Here is a 20,122-nt window from a genome sequence, read left to right on the forward strand (position 1 = left end):
ATGGTACTGCCTGGTAAAGTAGCCATTGCTATCACTATAGTTGTGTGTTTTTTTCTATTACTTGGCATATTTGTAACTGCAGCCAAATAGTACATAGTGGTTTTATTACTAATAGTAATTATCTGATAAAGTTATCTATAGCCTAAAACACTAAACCAGTTTCATTGAATTAATAAAAGCAAGACCCACTTAAAAACACAATATATCTGCACACACAGAGATTTCAAATAAAAAAGACAGAGAGAAGATGTGAACTTGAATCATTAACACTGACAATAGAACTATGATGTTTTTAAATATATTAATATTTTGGTGGGGTTTGATCAATGATTATACTGTATAGATAATAGCATTGAGAACGTATAAGTGCACTTTCTAGTTTCTATTCCATTTTCTGTTTCTGGTTTATCTTAGTTGTAACTTCTTGTATTTTGGGATGGGAAGCTATTTTGTATATGAGGTACAGAAAGAATCCCCCTTTTTTACAGTGGGCTATCAATGGTTGGCCTGGTCCTGATTGCTATTGGAACGGGAGGAATTAAACCTTGTGTAGCAGCCTTTGGTGGAGATCAGTTTGAGGAAAGCCAGGTACATGCAAATTAGTGATAATGCATCATCTGTAGACATTTATGTACTGGTGCTAAAGTGTTTCATTCATTTTTGTTTTCTGCTTTTATTTGTATTTTTGAGCAGGATAAACAAAGGAGTAGGTTCTTCTCCATCTTCTATCTGTCAATCAATGCAGGAAGCCTGCTGTCCACTATTATAACTCCTATTCTCAGAGGCAAGTATTATTATTATTATTATTATTATTATTATTATTATTATCATTTATTTATATAGCGCCACAAGTGTTCCGCATTGCCTTACATAAAACATAAACAGATAAGTGACCAGTGACTTATGGTGCATACACACGGTCAGAGTTTTCCTTCAGATATGAACGATAACGATTTAAAAATCGTTCAGTCGTTCATATCTGAAGGAAAATCTGACATATCTGACATGCCTGAACGATGGACGATTTACAATGCGCGTTGCCGTTTGTCAGATAACGATATCTGACATCTGATGTGTTTGCAGTCAGACTTGGACGATTCCATTCATTGTAATGCAGTAAGAAATCGTTCAATCGTTCAAATCGTTCAAAACTTTGGTAAAATCGTTCAAATCGTTCAATCGTTCATCTGACAAATCTGACCGTGTGTATGCTCCATTACAGTACAATACAGAACAAGGACATGGATAATATACATTGCTACATTAGTGAGCATAACACCCAAATAGCAACAGAGCATAAGCAACCAAGGGGTAAATTTACTAAGAATCGAGTTTGGTCGAGATGTTTTTCATCTCGCAAATTACCTAAAGGCAAACTCGGGCGGGTTTTTGGTTCTCGCAGCTGTTTTCTCGTCCGAGTTTTAAATCTCGCCTTACCTCGCATTCAGCAAACATCGGTACTTCTTAACATGTCAGAAATACAGTCCGCAAATTTAACAAGAATCGAGATTAGAATCTCGGGCGAGATTTCTGCAAACTCGCCAGAAAATTGAAGTTTTAAACACTCACCTCCTGATCCAGTGGGTTTTGCAGAAAGATGCTTTTTTTAAAAAAAAATTTTTTGTTTTCGTTAAAAATGACATGAGTCCCCTCCCAAAAAAACACTAACCAGCCCCGGACTAGGCAGCTTGCCTGGTCCTAAAATTACGGGGTACAAAATGAATAGGGTACCCCCGTAAATTAGGTACCAGCACCAGGCAGGTGGGACAGGGCTGGTTTGAAATATAGGGGCAAAAATTTTGTGTAGGGGAACCCCTATATTTCAAACCGGCCCTGGACCCTTTCTAGCGGGGGGCTGATGCCACAGCCAGGGGAGCCCTTTCACCGGGCCCCCCAGCCGCAGCATCAGTCCTGACCGCTAATCAGCCCAGGCCAGGGATCCCTGGGGAGTTGAGTACCCCTCCAATCAAGGGGTACCCCTCTCCAGGGCACCCCTGGCCTAGGCTGATAGCCCGGGGCTATCCCCGCCACCCCTGGGCGGTGGGTGGCGGGTTGATATTGTCGGTGTGGTGTAAAATTTGAAAAATAAACATTGTCCTTACATTCGAACTACAAGTGCCAGCAAGCCTCCCCCGCATGCTGGTACTTGGAGAACCACAAGTACCAGCATGCGGGACATTAAGGGCCTGCTTGGACCTGTAGTTCACCTGTAAAGAAATGAGTAAAAAAACACAACACACACACCGTGAAATAAAAGTTTAATTACACACATAGAGACATACACAGACTTACCTGCTGCCAGATGTTCACGTCCACTTGTCAATGTAAAGTATCCGAGGGACACACCTGAAAGAAAAAGCCATCACTCACCCTTCTGTTCCGCAACGTTCTCTGCAGATATCCATTTCTATGGGTGGAGACACTGTAACAGCATGTATCACCATACTCTTACAGTGTAGCTAATGACTTTTCTCTCCCAGCCGCCAGCCAATCAGCAGCGGCTTCCATTAGCGGCTGCTCATTGGCTGGGACCCACGTGGACTTAGCCAATGAGCGGAACCCACGTGGAGGGCCCTGTTTATAACAATCTGCATCTCAGATGCGGATGTGATGTGATAATATCTCCAGGATTCGCAATGTTATATTTGAATACATGGCAAGAAGAAAGTGAGAAAGCTCTGTCCCTGCTAATCGTCATTGCACACTTTTCATGGTATTTTTTGTAAAGAATACACTGACAGTGCGACCGTGCATGTGCCGTTGGATCTGACCCACCCCCACACAATCTGATCCCTGTGATCACACCCAGTGGTGTAACTATAAATTTTGCTCCCCCCTGCCAAAAAAGTTTCTAGCGCCCCCCCTCCCCCTCCCAAAGAAGCCGTTTTTCTGCGTGCGCCTCTGGAACGTGCACTGATGAAAAATGTGTGTGGTTTCATGATACAGTAATGCCCCTTACACAGTATGCCACACTAAGTAATGCACCTTATAATACATTGTGTCACACTGTAATGCCCTTCAAACACATTAAGCCACACCGTAATGCCCTTATAACACATTATGTCACACCATAATGCCATTATAACACATTATGCCAAACCGCAATTACCCTTACAACACAGTATGCCACACTAATACCCCTTATAGTACATTGTGCCAAACAGTAATGCCCCTTACACATTATGGCACACAGTAATGCCCATAATAACACATTATGCCACACAGTAATGCCCATTATAACACATTATGCCATATAGTAATGCCCCTTTTACACATTATGCCCCTCCCTCTACAGCAGCCTCTTACCCTCCGTCACTCCGCCTCCAGCAGCCTCTTACATACCCTCCCGTGAGGATTGGAATGCAGAGGGTGTTGATTTGGAATTGCACTGGCAGCAACCCTTGAGACTAGAGATACAGCACCGCTGTGCCAGTCGCGAGCCAATCAGAGCTTGTGGACTGGCAGCCGCTGCTCTCGTGCCAGTCCACCAGCTCAGATAGGTTCGCGATCGGTGTCACATTAGAAGACGGCGGTGCTGCGTCTATAGTCTCAATGGTTGCAGCAGGAGGCTGGCTGCCAGTGCGACTCTAAATCAAAACCCTGCCCCCAAACCCCCCATTAATCCAGCCCCCAAGCCTCTGCGGGGGCCATTGTTATGCCACTGATAATGCCCCCTCCCCGCAATCGCTCTCTCCATGCTCCCCATTCTCAGCTTTACACTTACCTGTCCAATGGTTGGTGCTCCAATAAGGTCCTCTGGGGCTCTGTTCAGCTGGTCTCCAGGTTTGTGCTCTGGTCAGCTGCTATGGGACTCCAGTCAGCTGGTGTCCAGGATCCTGCTCTGTGACCCCTGTCAGCTGTTCTATGCTGTACAGCATAGAGCAGCTGACAGGGGTCACAGAGGGTGTAGCAGGTAACAGTGGCAGCCCGGCAAGGGTGAAGATCCCGACCGTCCCTGAGGTAAGTATCACTAACCTAATTCTACCCCCTAACCCTAACCCTCCCTTAGGGGTGCCTAACCCTAACCTCCCCCCCCAATTGCCTAACCCTAATCCCCCCTCTAAGTGCCTAAACCTAACCCCCCCTTCCCCACTGCCCAAACCTAAGTCCCCCGGGCGGTGCCTAACCCTAACCTCCCCCCGGGGGTGTCTAACTCTAACCCCCCCTTCCCCTAGCCTACCTCTAACCTTCCCGGGGGGTGCCTAATCCTAAATCCCCCTGGGAGCCCTAAACCTAACCCTCCCCCCCCCCGCGGCTGTCTGCGCCCAACTTACCTTCATTCGGTATGCCAGGCATCGGCCTTCCGGCGTATGGTTAATGACAGGCGTGGAGTTTTCGACGCCTGTCAATAGTACCACGCAGGATTAGAGAGTCTGGAAGCCGGCGGTCTGCATTTAGACTGTCGGCTTCCAGACTACATCCCATCACAGAGTATTATCTCGGAGACCAGTTGACTGGAGTTCCAGAAGAACTCACTGGAGCACAGAGCACTGGTGTGATTTAAATTGTGATCAGCGCTGTGGCCTATCAGACATGCAGGCTGATCACCCACTCCGGGCTCTGTTTTCCCTATCAGCAGGCTGGGAAGGGTGAACTAGAGTAGGGGAAATGGGGGGGAACCCTGCTTAATGCAAACACCCTTTCTCACTTTTTTATTTGTAACCATGGTGATTCCTCTAATACCGCCATTACTGTACTACAGTGATTACATGAGACTTGTCTCACTATATACACTATATTCTGTAAATACCCTATAGCTTTGTGCCTAGTTTCATTCTTACCTAATATAAGTCATTGATCTTTGTCTTGCAATGACAAAATAACGTGTAGAGAATATCCGCACCAGTGGGTTTATAATCTCTAGCCCATTCCAAGTAATGACATGTACAGTACAAGTAGTTGATCCTCACTAACTTCTATGTATGCAAATATGCAAAGACAATCTGACATGACACACTACAAATTGAAGTGCATTACAGTGTAATCATTACTCCATGCAATATTTCTCAGAAAAACTTGTTTAAATCTGTATATTACCCTCAGTGTAGGGCTTGTAGCTAATTTCAGCCCAAATTGTGTAGTCACAGAGAAAAACAATGTATAAATACTGTAGGGTAAAATGTATATGTTATCATTATAGCTAAATATAATATTTCAAATGCAGATGACTAGTGTTCTAGTTACTGTATGGAAAAGAGATCTAGAAGTACCTTTTTATTCAGCAGAAATTCCCTCTCTTTTCAGGACAAGAATGTGGCATCCACAAGAAGCAGAAGTGCTATCCCCTAGCGTTTGGTGTGCCTGCTGCGCTAATGGTAGTTGCTTTAGGTAAGTTATGAACATTTACATAGCGTTGTAGGTGGACAGTGCCTTTAGTCTCTTCAGTGTAAACACAAAGCATTATGAAGGCATTCCTGTTTTAAAGGAAATCAATAAATATCTATAAGTAAAAAAATGTGTATCTAACATAAAAAGTAGAGTTTGATTAATATTGTAATATCTGGAGGAAAATATACCCAATTTTAAAAATTGAAAACAACATTTTACAATGGAATTTTGACTAAATCATAGTATGTAGTGATATTCACACAACAATTACCACCAGCAATTCTATAACAGGGCATATTAAGGCCATGTACCCATTGGTATGAAATTCATGTGTGTTCTACTATATCACGTTAATGGGAAAGAAAATAGAGCCATTGTTTACATTGAAACCATACCTACGCACATTAGTAGCATTTTAACACATTGCCTAGGTGTTGCATATTTCCATTAGCGTCCTGTTCCATGCAATGCATTTACTACAGTAACCTCCAATAACCTTAACATTCAGAAGCGCACACATTTCACACACAATGCTGATGTCTATGTAGTAGAGCGATAATTTGCAACTGCATATGCGCAAAAATTTCAGAAAACTCCTATGGTGTATGCATTACATAAAAAACCCCTATGGCGCATGTGTACGCACAAAGATGCTGTTGCGATTGGGAAAGGCGGTATGAGAAATGGGACGGCAAAGTCATGGGCGGTGACTGGGAGGTGGTTAGAAGTGAAGGTAAAAAAACGCAGGGGTGTAAGTTTATACCAGAAGCCCATAGGCAAGATAGTTGTTGGTGCCCCCTCCTCCACTCACATTCACTACTAACATCCCAGTCCCAACAGCACTCACACACACTCCCCCTAAACCACATTTACTACCAACACCCCAGCAGCACCCAGACACACACTTCTCCCCCTGAATTTGCTGCCAACACCCAAGCAGCACCCATACACACTCTCCTACCTCTGGTTTCACTGCCAACACCCCAGCAGCACCCAGACACTCTCCTCCCCCTGAATTCACTGCCAACACCCCAGCAGCACCCAGACACACACTCTCACCCTCTTCTTCCCCCCACTTTCACTTCCAACACCCCAGCAGAACCTAGACACACTCCCCTCACCCTGCATTCACTGTCAGCAGCAGCATTCATGCTCAGCAGCACCCAGACACACACTATCACCCCCTCGACATTCACTTCCAACACCCCAGCAGCCCCTAGTGACACACTCTCCTCCCACTGCATTCACTTCCAGCACCACCCAGACCCACACTCTCTTCCCTGCTTTCACTGCCAACACCCAAGAACCCACACACTCTCCCTTCCTCCATTCACTGGCATGCCAACACCCTAGCAGCAGCACTCAGACACACACTCCTCCCCCAATTAGCTACCAACATCCAAGCACACAAATACTATCTGTTGCTGATCAGGGTCTTCCTTTCTTGCTATTTGCTGTTCCCTCAGCAATAGTAGAGGCAGAAGGTCCCGCATGTGTGAGGGAGAAGAACCAACAAAGGAGAGAGGGGCCATACACTCCACGCTCTGCCCTGTCCCTTTTATGTACATTGGTGCAGTTTACTTGCTGGAGATACATCAATAGAGACCTGACTCCAGGGTGGTTGCCCAGGGAGAGGAAGGCTCTTGGGTGCATAAAGCAGAACCTGAAACAATGGAGGAGATCAGTGTGTCCTCTTCAGGCTGCAGCCCCGGAGGCAACTTCCATTGTCTCCTGTATTTACGCCCCTGGTGATCCATTGGCGGATTGGGGAAAATCAACCTATTAAATCTCCCTGACTCACCAAATACGACCATATTTTGGTTGGGATTGGGGAATCGACATTTTTCAACATGTTGAATATCCCTGATCCCTCAGCCCCGACGTCGGAAGAATGGGGAATTGCGGCAATCCATCGCAGATGTATGATCTACATTTGTCCATCTATTTTATATGCATCCAGTTTTACTGTATATGCATTTGTTTATTTGGAAATCGTTTCTGTTTTGCTGTTTGTAATATGTTGTAGTTAATAAATGTGAAATTTATTTTGATCAATAATTTCTAAATGTAATGTTTACTGCGCTCCTTGGGTGTTTCCACTAGTTGTTAGCACCTTCTATTCTACTACAATATGGAAAGGCTGATATTAGCTTTTGCATATTATCACAGCCGCAATTCCGGCAACAGATGCAAGAGCGGATGCAGCAGCATCCAGCTCTGAATTAGGCCTTAAAACTCTAGTAATGAATGGATATAAAATGTGTGCAATTCACATGCGTTCTACTTCTCTCTCTCAGCTTGTAATAAAAAAGTAACCACAACACCTAATGGTGCATACACATTGTCCAACTTAAAGAATAATATAAACGATAACAATATCGTTATCGTTTGATCGTTTATATCGTTCTTTTTTTCAACCCCTCTAACAACCAAACGATGGTCGATGCGCAGGCATGGATGGTCGATATCGACCATCGCCCGTGCATGCAGGTCAACCTGGTCGATATCGAACGATTGTTTGCCATTACGTATGCCATTATGTATGCATGTAAGCTGCATGTAAGTATAAGTGAAGACACTGTAGAGACATACCTACTACAAATAAATAATTATATTATTTACAGGAAGCACTTCTGTATGAGATTTGCTTTATTATTTTATCTGGTGCACATGGCATTTTATTTCTATTATATTTCTTTGTTTCTTCTTACAGTTATATTTATCATTGGAAGTCGAATGTACAAAAAAGTGTCTCCGCAGGGTAATATAATAGTTCAAGTTTGCAGATGCATTGGGGTTAGTAAACTAATGACCATATTATAAACATTGAAATATTCTTTTTATGCCAATACATTAGTCTATTACATGTTTTATTTAAAAATGTCCTTTTTGTCATGGGAGTTCAAATTAGTTATTTTGTTTGTGCTGTTGCTGTAAATGTCTATTTTGCGTGGGAAAATTAATCTTTTTAATTCCACTGTAATAGACCTCTTGTTATAACATGATCAACTTAATTACAGCAGATATTTTATGCTTAAAACTGCTTTTTGAAATTCCTTTTAGAAAATATAGTGCAAATGTTGATTCCAATGAATATGCACCCCAAGTCACAGATGTAAAATATATTCACTAAAAAAGTTGTAATTGTGGGTAGCTGAAAAGTTGTATGCACCAGGATTACAGCACATGCAAGAGACAGAATGTACATCCAAGTATAAAGAAACATATAAAAAAACATCAAAATGAGATGAACAAAGAGATTGCAGTCCCATACATGAAAGTACATAGAGAAGTGCATGGAAAATACAACCCTAAACCTGTAAAAGGAAATAAAGACCAGGGGCGGGATGCATGACACATGGCATTCGGGATGCGATGCATCCTACCAACGTTCTCATGCATACCGACGTTAGTTACGCCGGTATGCATGAAGAAGTTCACAAAGGACAGCTCTCTCTGTAAGAGAGGCCCATTTGCGTATGAGGGATTTCCGGATCTATGACCCAGAAGCTTCTCTGGCATCCTTCTGCGCATGCATTTTGGGGGTTTGCTGCATCCCGCCCCAGAGCAGATGAAAAAGAGAAAGCAAAAGAAAGTAAGACAGAGGAGGATGGGAGGGGAGACCAGTGGCGGCTCCAGAGGTGTAGCTGCAGCACATTCCAAAATTTAAATAGGGGAGCCACACCAACTGCCAAACCAAACCCAGCAGGCATCACTGGCCGGGAGTCACTGGAAGTTGGTGTCACTCCCCTATTTCAATTTTGGACTACGCTGCAGCCCCAACTCTGGAGCTGCCTCTGGGGGAGACCATACCCTGGGGCAGGAGTGCTGAGAATATATCAAATAGAACAGTGATTCCCAACCTCAGTCCTCAAAGCACACTAACAGTCCTGATTTTAGTGATATCCATGCTTGTGCACAGGTGGTTAAATAAAAATAACTGAGGTACTAATTAATTCACTTGTGCTCAAGTATGGCTATCCTTAAAACTTGGACTGTTAGTGTGCCTCGAGGACCGTGGTTGGGAACCTCTGAAATAGAAGAAAAAGATTACACACAGGGGTGTTTCTAGAGAGGAGGGGGCCCGTGTGCAGTCTCTGTCCGGGGCCCCCTCCTCTCTCTCCAGTGGCCGGCGGCGGTCAGCGGCGAGCGCTGCACCTGTAGACTCTGGGAACTAGAGTGTGCCCAAAGTCTACTGCGTATGCGCAAAACGCTGGGAATATGGTTGCGGCAGACATTTTCCAGGCAATTTTGACAGTGCTGATACCGGCGCCGACATGGGACCTTGGAGGCGGAGAGGTAGGTATTAAACATATGGGTGCAGAGTGTGCGGTGTGGGCCCCCTGGACTCAGGGGCCATGTGCCCCAAACACCCTGCACCCATTATAAATACGACCCTGGTTACACACCTCACATATAACCAAGCATATAATTAAGCTAAAAGCCTGTGTCATTAGTTAAACCCATAAATTAGGTAGCCGGAATTACCATAAAATGTAATATAAAAATATCTTTAGGCCCAACCATACCCAACAACTCTGAGGATAAACCTCAAGCATCAGGAGCATAGATGGTAGTGTCTTTAACTTCAAGCATCAGAGTTCTATTCGCAATCATCCAATTCAAAACTGTTCATTACCATCATCAATGTCATGTATTTATGTACATGTGCCTGTGTACCGGTCTACATATGTTTGCAAAGTACACCAACACTGTACCTGGCACACATTCGAACACCTGTTTTTCTCCCCGTCTGCCTCTCCAGTTAAGTGTTTGTACTGTACAGTTAAGCTGGCCACAGACATAGCGATGTGCTCACGATGAGCCGATGTGTACGATTTCTCTTGAAACTCTCCCCGGCAGCTCTGCACACGATTTCCACACGATCTGCACACGATTTGGTGTCCAATCTTCAAACGATCTCTCCTGCATCCAGACTTTCACAGTGCATCGTGTCCTAGATTGTCAGATCTGCCCTACTGCACGGCAGATATGACGATGCGAGGTGCGACCAACGGGGACACGCATCGCATCATGATTGTGAGTGGGGACTCACGATTTACTCTCAATTTGACCATATTTTACACGATCTGTCGTTCCAATGTGAAGGAATCGGCCAGATCGGGTAAAATATCGCTATGTGTGTGGCCAGTATAAGTGTCAAAAACTTGCAACAAATGTATTTATTTTACACTATGCAACATGGTCTCAATGGTCATCAGCCCCTGATGCTGTTGCATCTATTTTGCACACTAATCTCTTAAAGGAAAGTTTGCTGGTGGACTAAGGCTTTCTCATTCTTTCTAAATTTACACTGTGTGGCAAGATCAGGTTAAGGATGCAGTCTACTGGGATAAACGGGTGCACTTTGACACAGCAGCCAATTAGGAGCAACAGTCCAGGGCCTTAGTATAAGTACTCGCAGCTAGCATAATTTGCAACATAAAGATAAATAAAACATAATAGAGAAGCCTAGCCTATCTGGCTCTAACTAAAACATTTTTAGAGTTAAAGGAACCTAACGTAAGCACAGTACTATTAGCCAGTAATCATAGTGTCTCTCAACAGGCCTGCTGTCTGTTCCCCAGGTAGTGAGATACTTAGACTAGCAACTGACACACCGTATATCAGCCTCTGACACACCGTATATCAGCCTCTGACACACCGTATATCAGCCTCTGACACACCGTATATCAGCCTCTGGCACACCTTATATCAGCCTCTGACACACCTTATATCAGCCTCTGACACACCTTATATCAGCCTCTGACACACCTTATATCAGCCTCTGACACACCGTATATCAGCCTCTGACACACCGTATATCAGCCTCTGACACACCTTATATCAGCCTCTGATACACCGTATATCAGCCTCTGACACACCTTATATCAGCCTCTGACACACCTTATATCAGCTTCTGACACACCGTATATCAGCCTCTGACACACCTTATATCAGCCTCTGACACACCTTATATCAGCCTCTGACACACCGTATATCAGCCTCTGACACACCTTATATCAGCCTCTGACACACCTTATATCAGCCTCTGACACACCTTATATCAGCCTCTGACACACCTTATATCAGCCTCTGACACACCTTATATCAGCCTCTGACACACCGTATATCAGCCTCTGACACACCGTATATCAGCCTCTGACACACCTTATATCAGCCTCTGACACACCGTATATCAGCCTCTGACACACCTCATATCAGCCTCTGACACACCTCATATCAGCCTCTGACACACCGTATATCAGCCTCTGACACACGTATATCAGCCTCTGACACACCTTATATCAGCCTCTGACACACCTTATATCAGCCTCTGACACACCTTATATCAGCCTCTGACACACCGTATATCAGCCTCTGACACACCGTATATCAGCCACTGACACACCTTATATCAGCCTCTGACACACCGTATATCAGCCTCTGACACACCTTATATCAGCCTCTGACACACCGTATATCAGCCTCTGACACACCTTATATCAGCCTCTGACACACCTTATATCAGCCTCTGACACACCTCATATCAGCCTCTGACACACCTCATATCAGCCTCTGACACACCTCATATCAGCCTCTGACACACCTTATATCAGCCTCTGACACACCGTATATCAGCCTCTGACACATCTTATATCAGCCTCTGACACATCTTATATCAGCCTCTGACACACCTTATATCAGCCTCTGACACACCGTATATCAGCCTCTGACACACCGTATATCAGCCTCTGACTCATCTTATATCAGCCTCTGACACACCGTATATCAGCCTCTGACTCATCTTATATCAGCCTCTGACACACCTTATATCAGCCTCTGACACACCGTATATCAGCCTCTGACACATCTTATATCAGCCTCTGACAATCAATGTTGCCTATTAACTTCTGTCCACCAGACAGAGCACACTTTGCTCCCATTTACAACTTTTCCTGTGCTTTTATCACAACAGTAATACTTATAATATTGTCAGTTTCCTATATACAGCTGTCTCTTTCTATGGATATATTTGACAAGTTGTAAAGCTAAATTTCATATCTTGAATTGCTATCCCATTACCTGGTGATGTTGTAGGTGATAAGACTGGAACGAGCAGTGCTTCAGCTGGCAAGGTCACATCAGATACGACCACACCAGCCCGCTCTGTCCCATGGCTTTAGCAGAGGAGATCCTTCGACTGCCCAGAACCCCCAGAAGTGACGAGGTGGTTTGTGATCACCAACATCACTTCCAGAATGCCGTGCGAACGGCACTTTGGGGTGGATGCGCAGGGACCACAGGGCGTGATTCAGACCTGCTCGCTAAGATGCGTTCGCATGCAGACAGACGATTGTTTGCATTCTGCACATGCGTACACATCGCAATGCGCGTGCGCGAACCAGAGCCGTTACTAGACTTTTTGGTGCCCTGTGCCAGAAAGAGCATTGGCGCCCCTGCTCATTTTTCAAAGGGACATAATGCACCCAAAAAACGGGAATGGCCTCATGCGGAAGAGTTAGGGGAAGCCAGGAGATGCTGGGGATGAAATAAGAGGAAGCTGCAAGCAAGAATGATAATAAAAAGAAATTTGATGGGCCCAAACAGTGCCCCCTGACCTGTGGTGCCCTGTGCGATGGCACTGGCCGCACTCCCCTAGCTACGGCCCTGACGCGAACCAGTGCGAGCAATTGGCAAGCGTTCATTTGCTGCGCATAGACAGCCTGGCTGAATGAGTGACAGGAGCAGCCGTTTGGGGGTGGTCACAGGGGCAGGCCACTGGAAACGGGGGAGTGGAGGTGCGAACGCAGGCGTGCCTAAGCATCTTAATGCCGTTCCAGAGGCATGCATAATTAAGAGTCAGCGTCACAGTACATGTCACTTGGCTAAAATTTACACTGAAGCGCTCACAGTGCTTGCAGCAGGGTATAGTCAACCACAAGTGTGCGATCGCATCCAAAGGTACTCTATGTTTCCGATGGTTGCATACACTTCCTGGAGATGACGTGCGCAAGTGGGCATCTTAAGACAGGATGGTGGGCGTCTGCGTACACAATGCGATCGCATGCTCAGACATAGTGGGCGTGCTAATGCCTTGCCGTGCGATCGCCTGCCTTGCCGAATTTGCATACGCATCTAGCAAATGAACGCATCTAGTGAGTGGGTCTGAATCGAGCCCACAGTGCGATAAGGAGAACTTAGTTCTCCTCCAAGCACTATTTGGCTGATCTCTACAAGTGCAGGGATCAGCTACAGCAGGGGGGACTGATCATTAGTCCCCAGTGACACACACTCCGCTGCGCTCTGCATGTGAGGGAGAGGAGTATATGCCCATAAGGGCAGGGGTACAATTGTGCAAAATAAACTTTCTGAATGTGTAATAAAACCATTAAGTTCCAATTGCATATAATTAATGAGGAACAGTATAGTACAGCGGTTCCCAAACTTTTTCGAATCACAGCACCCTAGAATATCATCATTTCCACGGCACCCCTGGGCCAAAAGTTTCTTATTGAGAAATTCAGCAAAACTTAAATTAAGTAAATTGTGCTTATAAGTCACCCTTAGGTTCAGTCACGTGGTGGTTGACAGGGCTCCACTTTTTGTTGTCCACATATTTTTTGATTGGCAGCAGCCAGCACTGGTTTTGCCTATCACACTGACTAAAAATTATTTTATTTGTACTGGACCTCCAACCCAAGGCACCCCTGCAAGTGCCCTGAGACACCCCAAGGTGCCGCGGCACCCAATTTGGGAACCACTGGTATAGTGTGTTACACAGTGGGGCTTATTCACACCTGGTAGCGTAGAGTATAGTCGGGAAAAGGTCGAGAAACATGCAAAAGGAAACAAAATGGTAAAAGGCATTAAATAAATATATATCTTATTTACAGTATGTGGCAGAGTTTTTAAAGGAATTTAGCCAACCTATAAAACCTTACTTTAATGCCGAATCTCTTCTTTCTGACACATTGAGTATGACTAAAGTAAAGATAATGAAACATTTAAATGATGGAATTTGAACAATATATAAAAAAAACTACAGAACAACTGAAATAAACAAAATGCTGGTGTTTCCTCAAAGCACACACATCAAGCAAACAGAAAACCTCGGGAGGAGGCACTCAGATGCTAATGACTACAGGCTTGGAAACTGTCACTGAACAAAGAGCCCATATGTCTGTTTCCCCCGATATTGTCATAGCACAACAGAAAGTAATATCAGCATTGAATATAATAAAACCTTAGCAAATGCCTGGTTTCATGATTGCAGAATAAATGGTATAAATATATGCAAATAAAAATGTTAGTTAATGAGAGGGGGGGGGAGTTTTCTCGTACAGCAATTTTTGCTAAAATTTACGTCATGGCTCCTTATCCATATATACAGTATGTATGTATTTCAGTTCTCCACTGCATACAACAGGGCCCCATTTACTAACAAGTTTTATCACCAAAACGAGTGATAAATGTCACTGTGTATGATAAACGGTGCCCCAGCCAATCAGCTCCCAACTGTCAGCTGTTAGAAAAATGAGAGTTGGGAGCTGATTGGCTGGAGCACCATTTATCATACACAGTGACATTTATCACTCGATTTGGTGATAAAACTCATTAGTAAATGGGGACCACAGTACGGTACAATATTCCTCTACATGTATGCATTTAACAACAAAACTACTGTACTTATTAGTCTCTCATACAAGTTAAATTTCATCCATAAGCACTAAACTATAGCAGTATCACCCATTTCTCAAATTGTCTACAAATGTTTGTTACCAACAAGCCATAACTTTTAAACAAATCATCCCCATGCCATATTATGGAAATTGAGCAAAGGCAACATTATTTCCTAATGTAATTATCATATACCTGTAAACTCATTACACTGGCTGTACATAAACCTGTTGGGAGGTATTGTACTATAATAATTCCTGAATTCTAAATTAGAATTTGTATTTGTCGAGGTATTTGATATAATGGTTGTGGCTGAAGAAATATACTTTACATCATATTGATTATTCTCCATATTTTCTGTATTCCCTGGACAGTGCGCCATCCGAAATAGATACAGAAATCGTAGCAAATCCATCCCCAAGAGAGAGCACTGGATGGACTGGGCAAAAGAAAATTACGATGTAAGCAAAATATATTTGTAATACAGGTTCATTTTTGTAGTATCAGTCAGTGGCGTCCACACCTCTCTTTGCACCCGGTGCGGGCAGCGGCGGGGAGCTTGTACTGCGTGCGTCGTGGCCTTGTGGCTCCCGTGAACTCCCGTTTTTTGTCACACCAGGGGTGCAGGCTGCCCCGGGGACCAGCCTGTATGAAGTGCCGGCCCCCTCACTGTGCTAGGAGCCGAGTGCTGAACGTAATGCAGCACCCGGCTCCTGTCACTGAGCAGTAGCCAGCACTTTAGTGTCACCCCTCGGCTGGTGACACCCGGGTATGGCCTGCACCTCCCTTGTGACACCAGTGGTATCAGTTATAATAAACAGGTTATTCATAGAGTATAATTTGTTATATATATATTTTTTTTCATAAATGGTTTTATTGAAATCAAGAAAAATGAGAAGATACATTCTACAGAGTTCACTAATTTTGTGGAATTTATACATGATGATAACGACAATAGACGCTGCATTACCGGTCACCTTAGGGCAGGTGCAGTTTCTCCATCTGAGTATGGCCTCCTATGTGAGTGTCTGTGTGTCTCTGTATGCAGCCGCTTTCAGCATCACGCCTGCAGCACTGCCAATCACCATCCAGGAACCTCTTACATCTCTGCTGCGACTCTGTACAAACAAAATCAGGACATATGTGCGATATGACTCAGACGCAGGTGGCAGACGAAAAACATTGCTCCGCTGTGTCCGTCATCACCGCTCCATCCAACTCAGAATCAGGCCCTTAATGTGTATATGTGCTTGTACACACTATATCAAAGTACTGATTCAGATACATAGTCAATGCCAATATTTGCGCAGTTGAGCGATTATCAGATGATCAATTTGCATTGAGATAAAATGTGACTACGGTTGTAGTGTGGATTTATTCACAAGTGATTGATAGACAGAGGCCGGTTTTTGGGAAGCAACAGGGAAGAGTGGCAAAAATGTGGGTGTGTCATTTTTGAGGCATGTATCTGCCTACATCTGCGGTCCCGAATGCAAAAAATATGGCGTCAGTTCCAGCGGCCATCCTGCAGGCTTACTCAGATGTTCGATTATCGAAGGATATGCGATCACTGCTGCGTGTTTGTACGCAATTGCTTGGATCTGTGAAGTCGCCAGTGGGCGTCTCAGTACATTACCAGGAGGCTGCATGCTTTCTTGTATTTTCGCACAGCAGCTGCGTACATGAAGCCCATTATTAATTCAAGTTTTGTGATATAAAATTAGTTCTCTTGTGCTTTATTATTTTGCAGGAACTTCTTATTGAGCAAATTAAGATGGTCCTTAGGGTCCTATTTCTTTATATCCCACTTCCAATGTTCTGGGCTCTTTTTGATCAGCAGGTAAGTTATGGATGTGAAAAAATTCAACATGTAATATAATATTAAAAAACAGCATAATTCTTTATAAGCAAAAGCTGTACAATTAGTTGGGTGCCTTACCTACAGTCTGCATTTCTCTTTATAGTTCTAGCTTTGACAGATATTTTTGTAAGTAAAATGTAGAGAAAATTTTAACAATAGTCAGGAAATATATACAGTATACATTAAATCCAAAATATGACATATTAGAATGACTTTGACCAATATCTCATTATCTGGAGCAGTGGTGTACTGGACAGGAATTCCCTGTTAGGCCAGTGGCATAACGGGGCTGCCGGGAGACTGTCTGATTTAATATTTCAACCAAATGATTTAAAAAAAAAAAAATGTTTGGGTTTAGGACAGTAGACTAGCACACAAACACTCTGCATCCTGCCGGATAAGTAAGTGACACACCCTCTTGTAGGGGCCTTGTAGCTTACAGTGCATGATGGCCGCGGAATCAGTACGGCCCTATGATGGCCACGGAATCAGTATGTTCAAATCCCGCGAAATCAGTATGTTCAAATCCCGACGCTGGCAGACCGACAGCAGTAAAAATCCCGACAGGGGATTTAGGTAAGTATAACTAACCCTACCCCCCCCCCATAATCCTCCCTTAGGGGTGCCTAACCCTAACCTCCCCCCCTAGTGCCTAACCCTAACCCCCCCCTAAGTGCCTAAACCTAAGTCTCCCTGGGGAGGCCTAACCCTATTCTCCCCCCGGGGGTGCCTGACCCTAACCCCCCCTTCCCCTAACCTACCCTAACCATACCGGGCGTTGCCTAACCCTAAATCCCCCACGGGAGCCCGTAAACTAACCCTCCCAGCCCCCCGTGGCTGTCCGCACCTGCCATCCGGTTTACCTTCGTTCGGTATGCCAAGCGTCGGGCTCCTGGTGTAGGTATAATGACAGGCATCGGGATTTCGACACCTGTCATTAGTATCCTGCCGGGATTTGACAGTCGGGAAGCCGGCGGTCGGCATTTCGACCGTCGGCTTCCTGACTACATCCCGATGGCCCCTCCTCACAGCTGCGGCAGGACCCATCATTGTAATTATGTATGTAACCCCCCTTCAGTGTGCGGTGTGGTACATTTGGAGTGATACACCTCCTATTGCCTCAGGCTAGCTCTCCAGGGTGTGGGCAATACCTGAGAAGCATTCCCGCTAGGCTGTTTTAGCAGGGAGCGGTGCCCTGCCCTCTTTCTGGAAGGAGGGCAAAAAGCACCCTGCCCTAACAGCCTGCGGGAGTCATCTTCACCCGTGGGTCGCAGTGTCCCGCGGGTGAAGAAATGTGTGGTGACCCGGTCACCGCTGGAGAATAGCGCATGCGCGCGGCATCTATTCTCCCTGACTGCAGGGCTTGGGGGATGCCCGGCGTGTCTGTAAGTGCCGGGCACGCCCCCAAGAGTGGCGAAAAGGGGACGCGTCTTATAGACACGCCCCCTTTTTGATGACCACACCCCCTTCTCAGGCGCACACACGCCTTCGGCGCGTGCACGAACGTGCCCTCTCTAGCTCCGGCGCTCTGCCTCGCGCTGGAGCTAGAGTGAACACTACCTGAGAAGGGGGTCCCTGCCCATGCAGGCTTTATAACAGTGACACATATAGATACAGGTATATAGATGCAGCAACAGTCCTTTTGAATAACTTGGGCGCCAGACCTTCTCTTATAAAAATATACCACTTTATTTCTCTCCTCCTGCACATGACCCTCTCATCAGAGCTGAAAACTTCACTGGGCTGCTCACACTGCAACCTTTCAGCTTTCTCTGTGGTCTCTCACAGACTTTATCTCAGTGGTCTCACTCCAGACCTATCTCTCCTTTGGCGTTAGATGGGCATCGTGGCAGCCACCACAGCTCCGCCAATCTCCCCCTGCCAGGGGAGCACGAGGGCTACATTTCTGCTTCCAGCTCTGACTCTCCCCAAAGATGTCTGCTCTCTCCCAAATTCTTCTTCTCAATCCTTTTGTTCTTCCTCCCCCCTCCTTTCTCTTTTATGCTTGTTACACACCCAGTCTTCCCACCCATGCGTGTCTATCTCTCCAGCCCCTCCTTTACCTGAAAACTAATCCCCAGGGTTTCAGGAATGTAATATCTACAACAGGAAGCAAGCTTTAACACTGAGAGGGGTGCATTTACAAATACAATCCCCTAGAGGGTGTTACATGTAGATATGTAATAAAGTGCGGATTAGGACTACCACATCATTTACTAGGATTTATCTTACTTGAGGGGTGGGTAAAGTTTGGGAATATACCAGATTTTACAATGTAGCTTACCGCTACTAGTTTAAATATTATTTTTTGTGCCTCTGTTGACTGTGACGGTTTGTTATTTAAAGGGCTCAAGATGGACTCTTCAAGCCACCACTATGGATGGGAACTTTGTAAGTATTTTGGATACTAAAAGTCACAAAATCAGACTTACATTTTTATGTATATTAGCGGTATTGCTATAATTCTGAACATGACAGTTTTTGACATGCTAAATTGTATTCACTCATGCTAGATACAGGATATATGACAGACTGGAAGAATGAGTAAATAAATTAATGCGCTTCAGTGTAAACCCTAAATGTAATCACCTGACTTGCTTGCTTACTGATGTACTGGAAATTATCAGTGTATTTATGTATTGTTATTGGGAAAAAGGGAGTTCCAGGCCTATACCAGACACTGAGCAGAACATGTTGCAGTCCACAAAGTGCGTTGTGGAAAGGTAGTGTGAGTGGGTGGACAGATTAGTGGGTGTGCCATTTATTATTATTATTATTATTATTATTATTATTATTATTATTATTATTATTATCCTTTATTTACATCACAGAACTAGTGGCAGCTAAAAATAGTGTGAGTGTCTCTTTAAATGCATTTGCTCTTGTAGCCAAAAAAGTGAGTTAGTTCCATAAAAAAGTATTTTTGCAAGTTACAAATGGTCACAGTAATAATAGTAATTTATTTTGATGTTATTTCTTTATTCTTTTTAGGGAGCTATCCAAATTCAGCCAGATCAGATGCAGGTAACATTTGATTCATGCATTAAAATAAAACTGAACACAATGAATTTTCAGAACCTCTGATATTCGTCTTTTTTCCCATAGACTGTGAATCCAATATTGATTCTAGTCCTTGTGCCATTCGTTGATATTGTGCTATATCCCCTTATTAGAAAATGCAAGGTGAATTTCACGTAAGTATAACAGTTAGCAAAATATAGCTGTCTACTGTTATTTATACTGAGACGTCAT

The 20,122-nt window shown here is 44.4% G+C and overlaps 1 protein-coding gene across 1 annotated transcript in view; it reads left to right on the forward strand.

Moving 5' to 3' along the window:
* The window catches only part of LOC148443035 (solute carrier family 15 member 1-like), a 79,781-nt gene that overhangs the window by 26,741 nt on the left and 32,918 nt on the right, over positions 1 to 20,122 (forward strand). The window contains exons 9-17 of the mRNA XM_088463340.1: positions 489 to 588; positions 694 to 784; positions 5,245 to 5,328; positions 8,042 to 8,124; positions 15,384 to 15,470; positions 16,760 to 16,849; positions 19,217 to 19,261; positions 19,862 to 19,894; positions 19,976 to 20,064. Of these exons, the coding sequence (XP_088319466.1) occupies positions 489 to 588; positions 694 to 784; positions 5,245 to 5,328; positions 8,042 to 8,124; positions 15,384 to 15,470; positions 16,760 to 16,849; positions 19,217 to 19,261; positions 19,862 to 19,894; positions 19,976 to 20,064 (702 nt within the window). The remainder of the gene's footprint in view (positions 1 to 488; positions 589 to 693; positions 785 to 5,244; positions 5,329 to 8,041; positions 8,125 to 15,383; positions 15,471 to 16,759; positions 16,850 to 19,216; positions 19,262 to 19,861; positions 19,895 to 19,975; positions 20,065 to 20,122) is intronic.

This window comes from Taudactylus pleione, unplaced genomic scaffold, assembly GCF_031769625.1.
Source record: "Taudactylus pleione unplaced genomic scaffold, aTauple2 ptg001346l, whole genome shotgun sequence".
Lineage (NCBI taxonomy): Eukaryota > Metazoa > Chordata > Amphibia > Anura > Myobatrachidae > Taudactylus > Taudactylus pleione.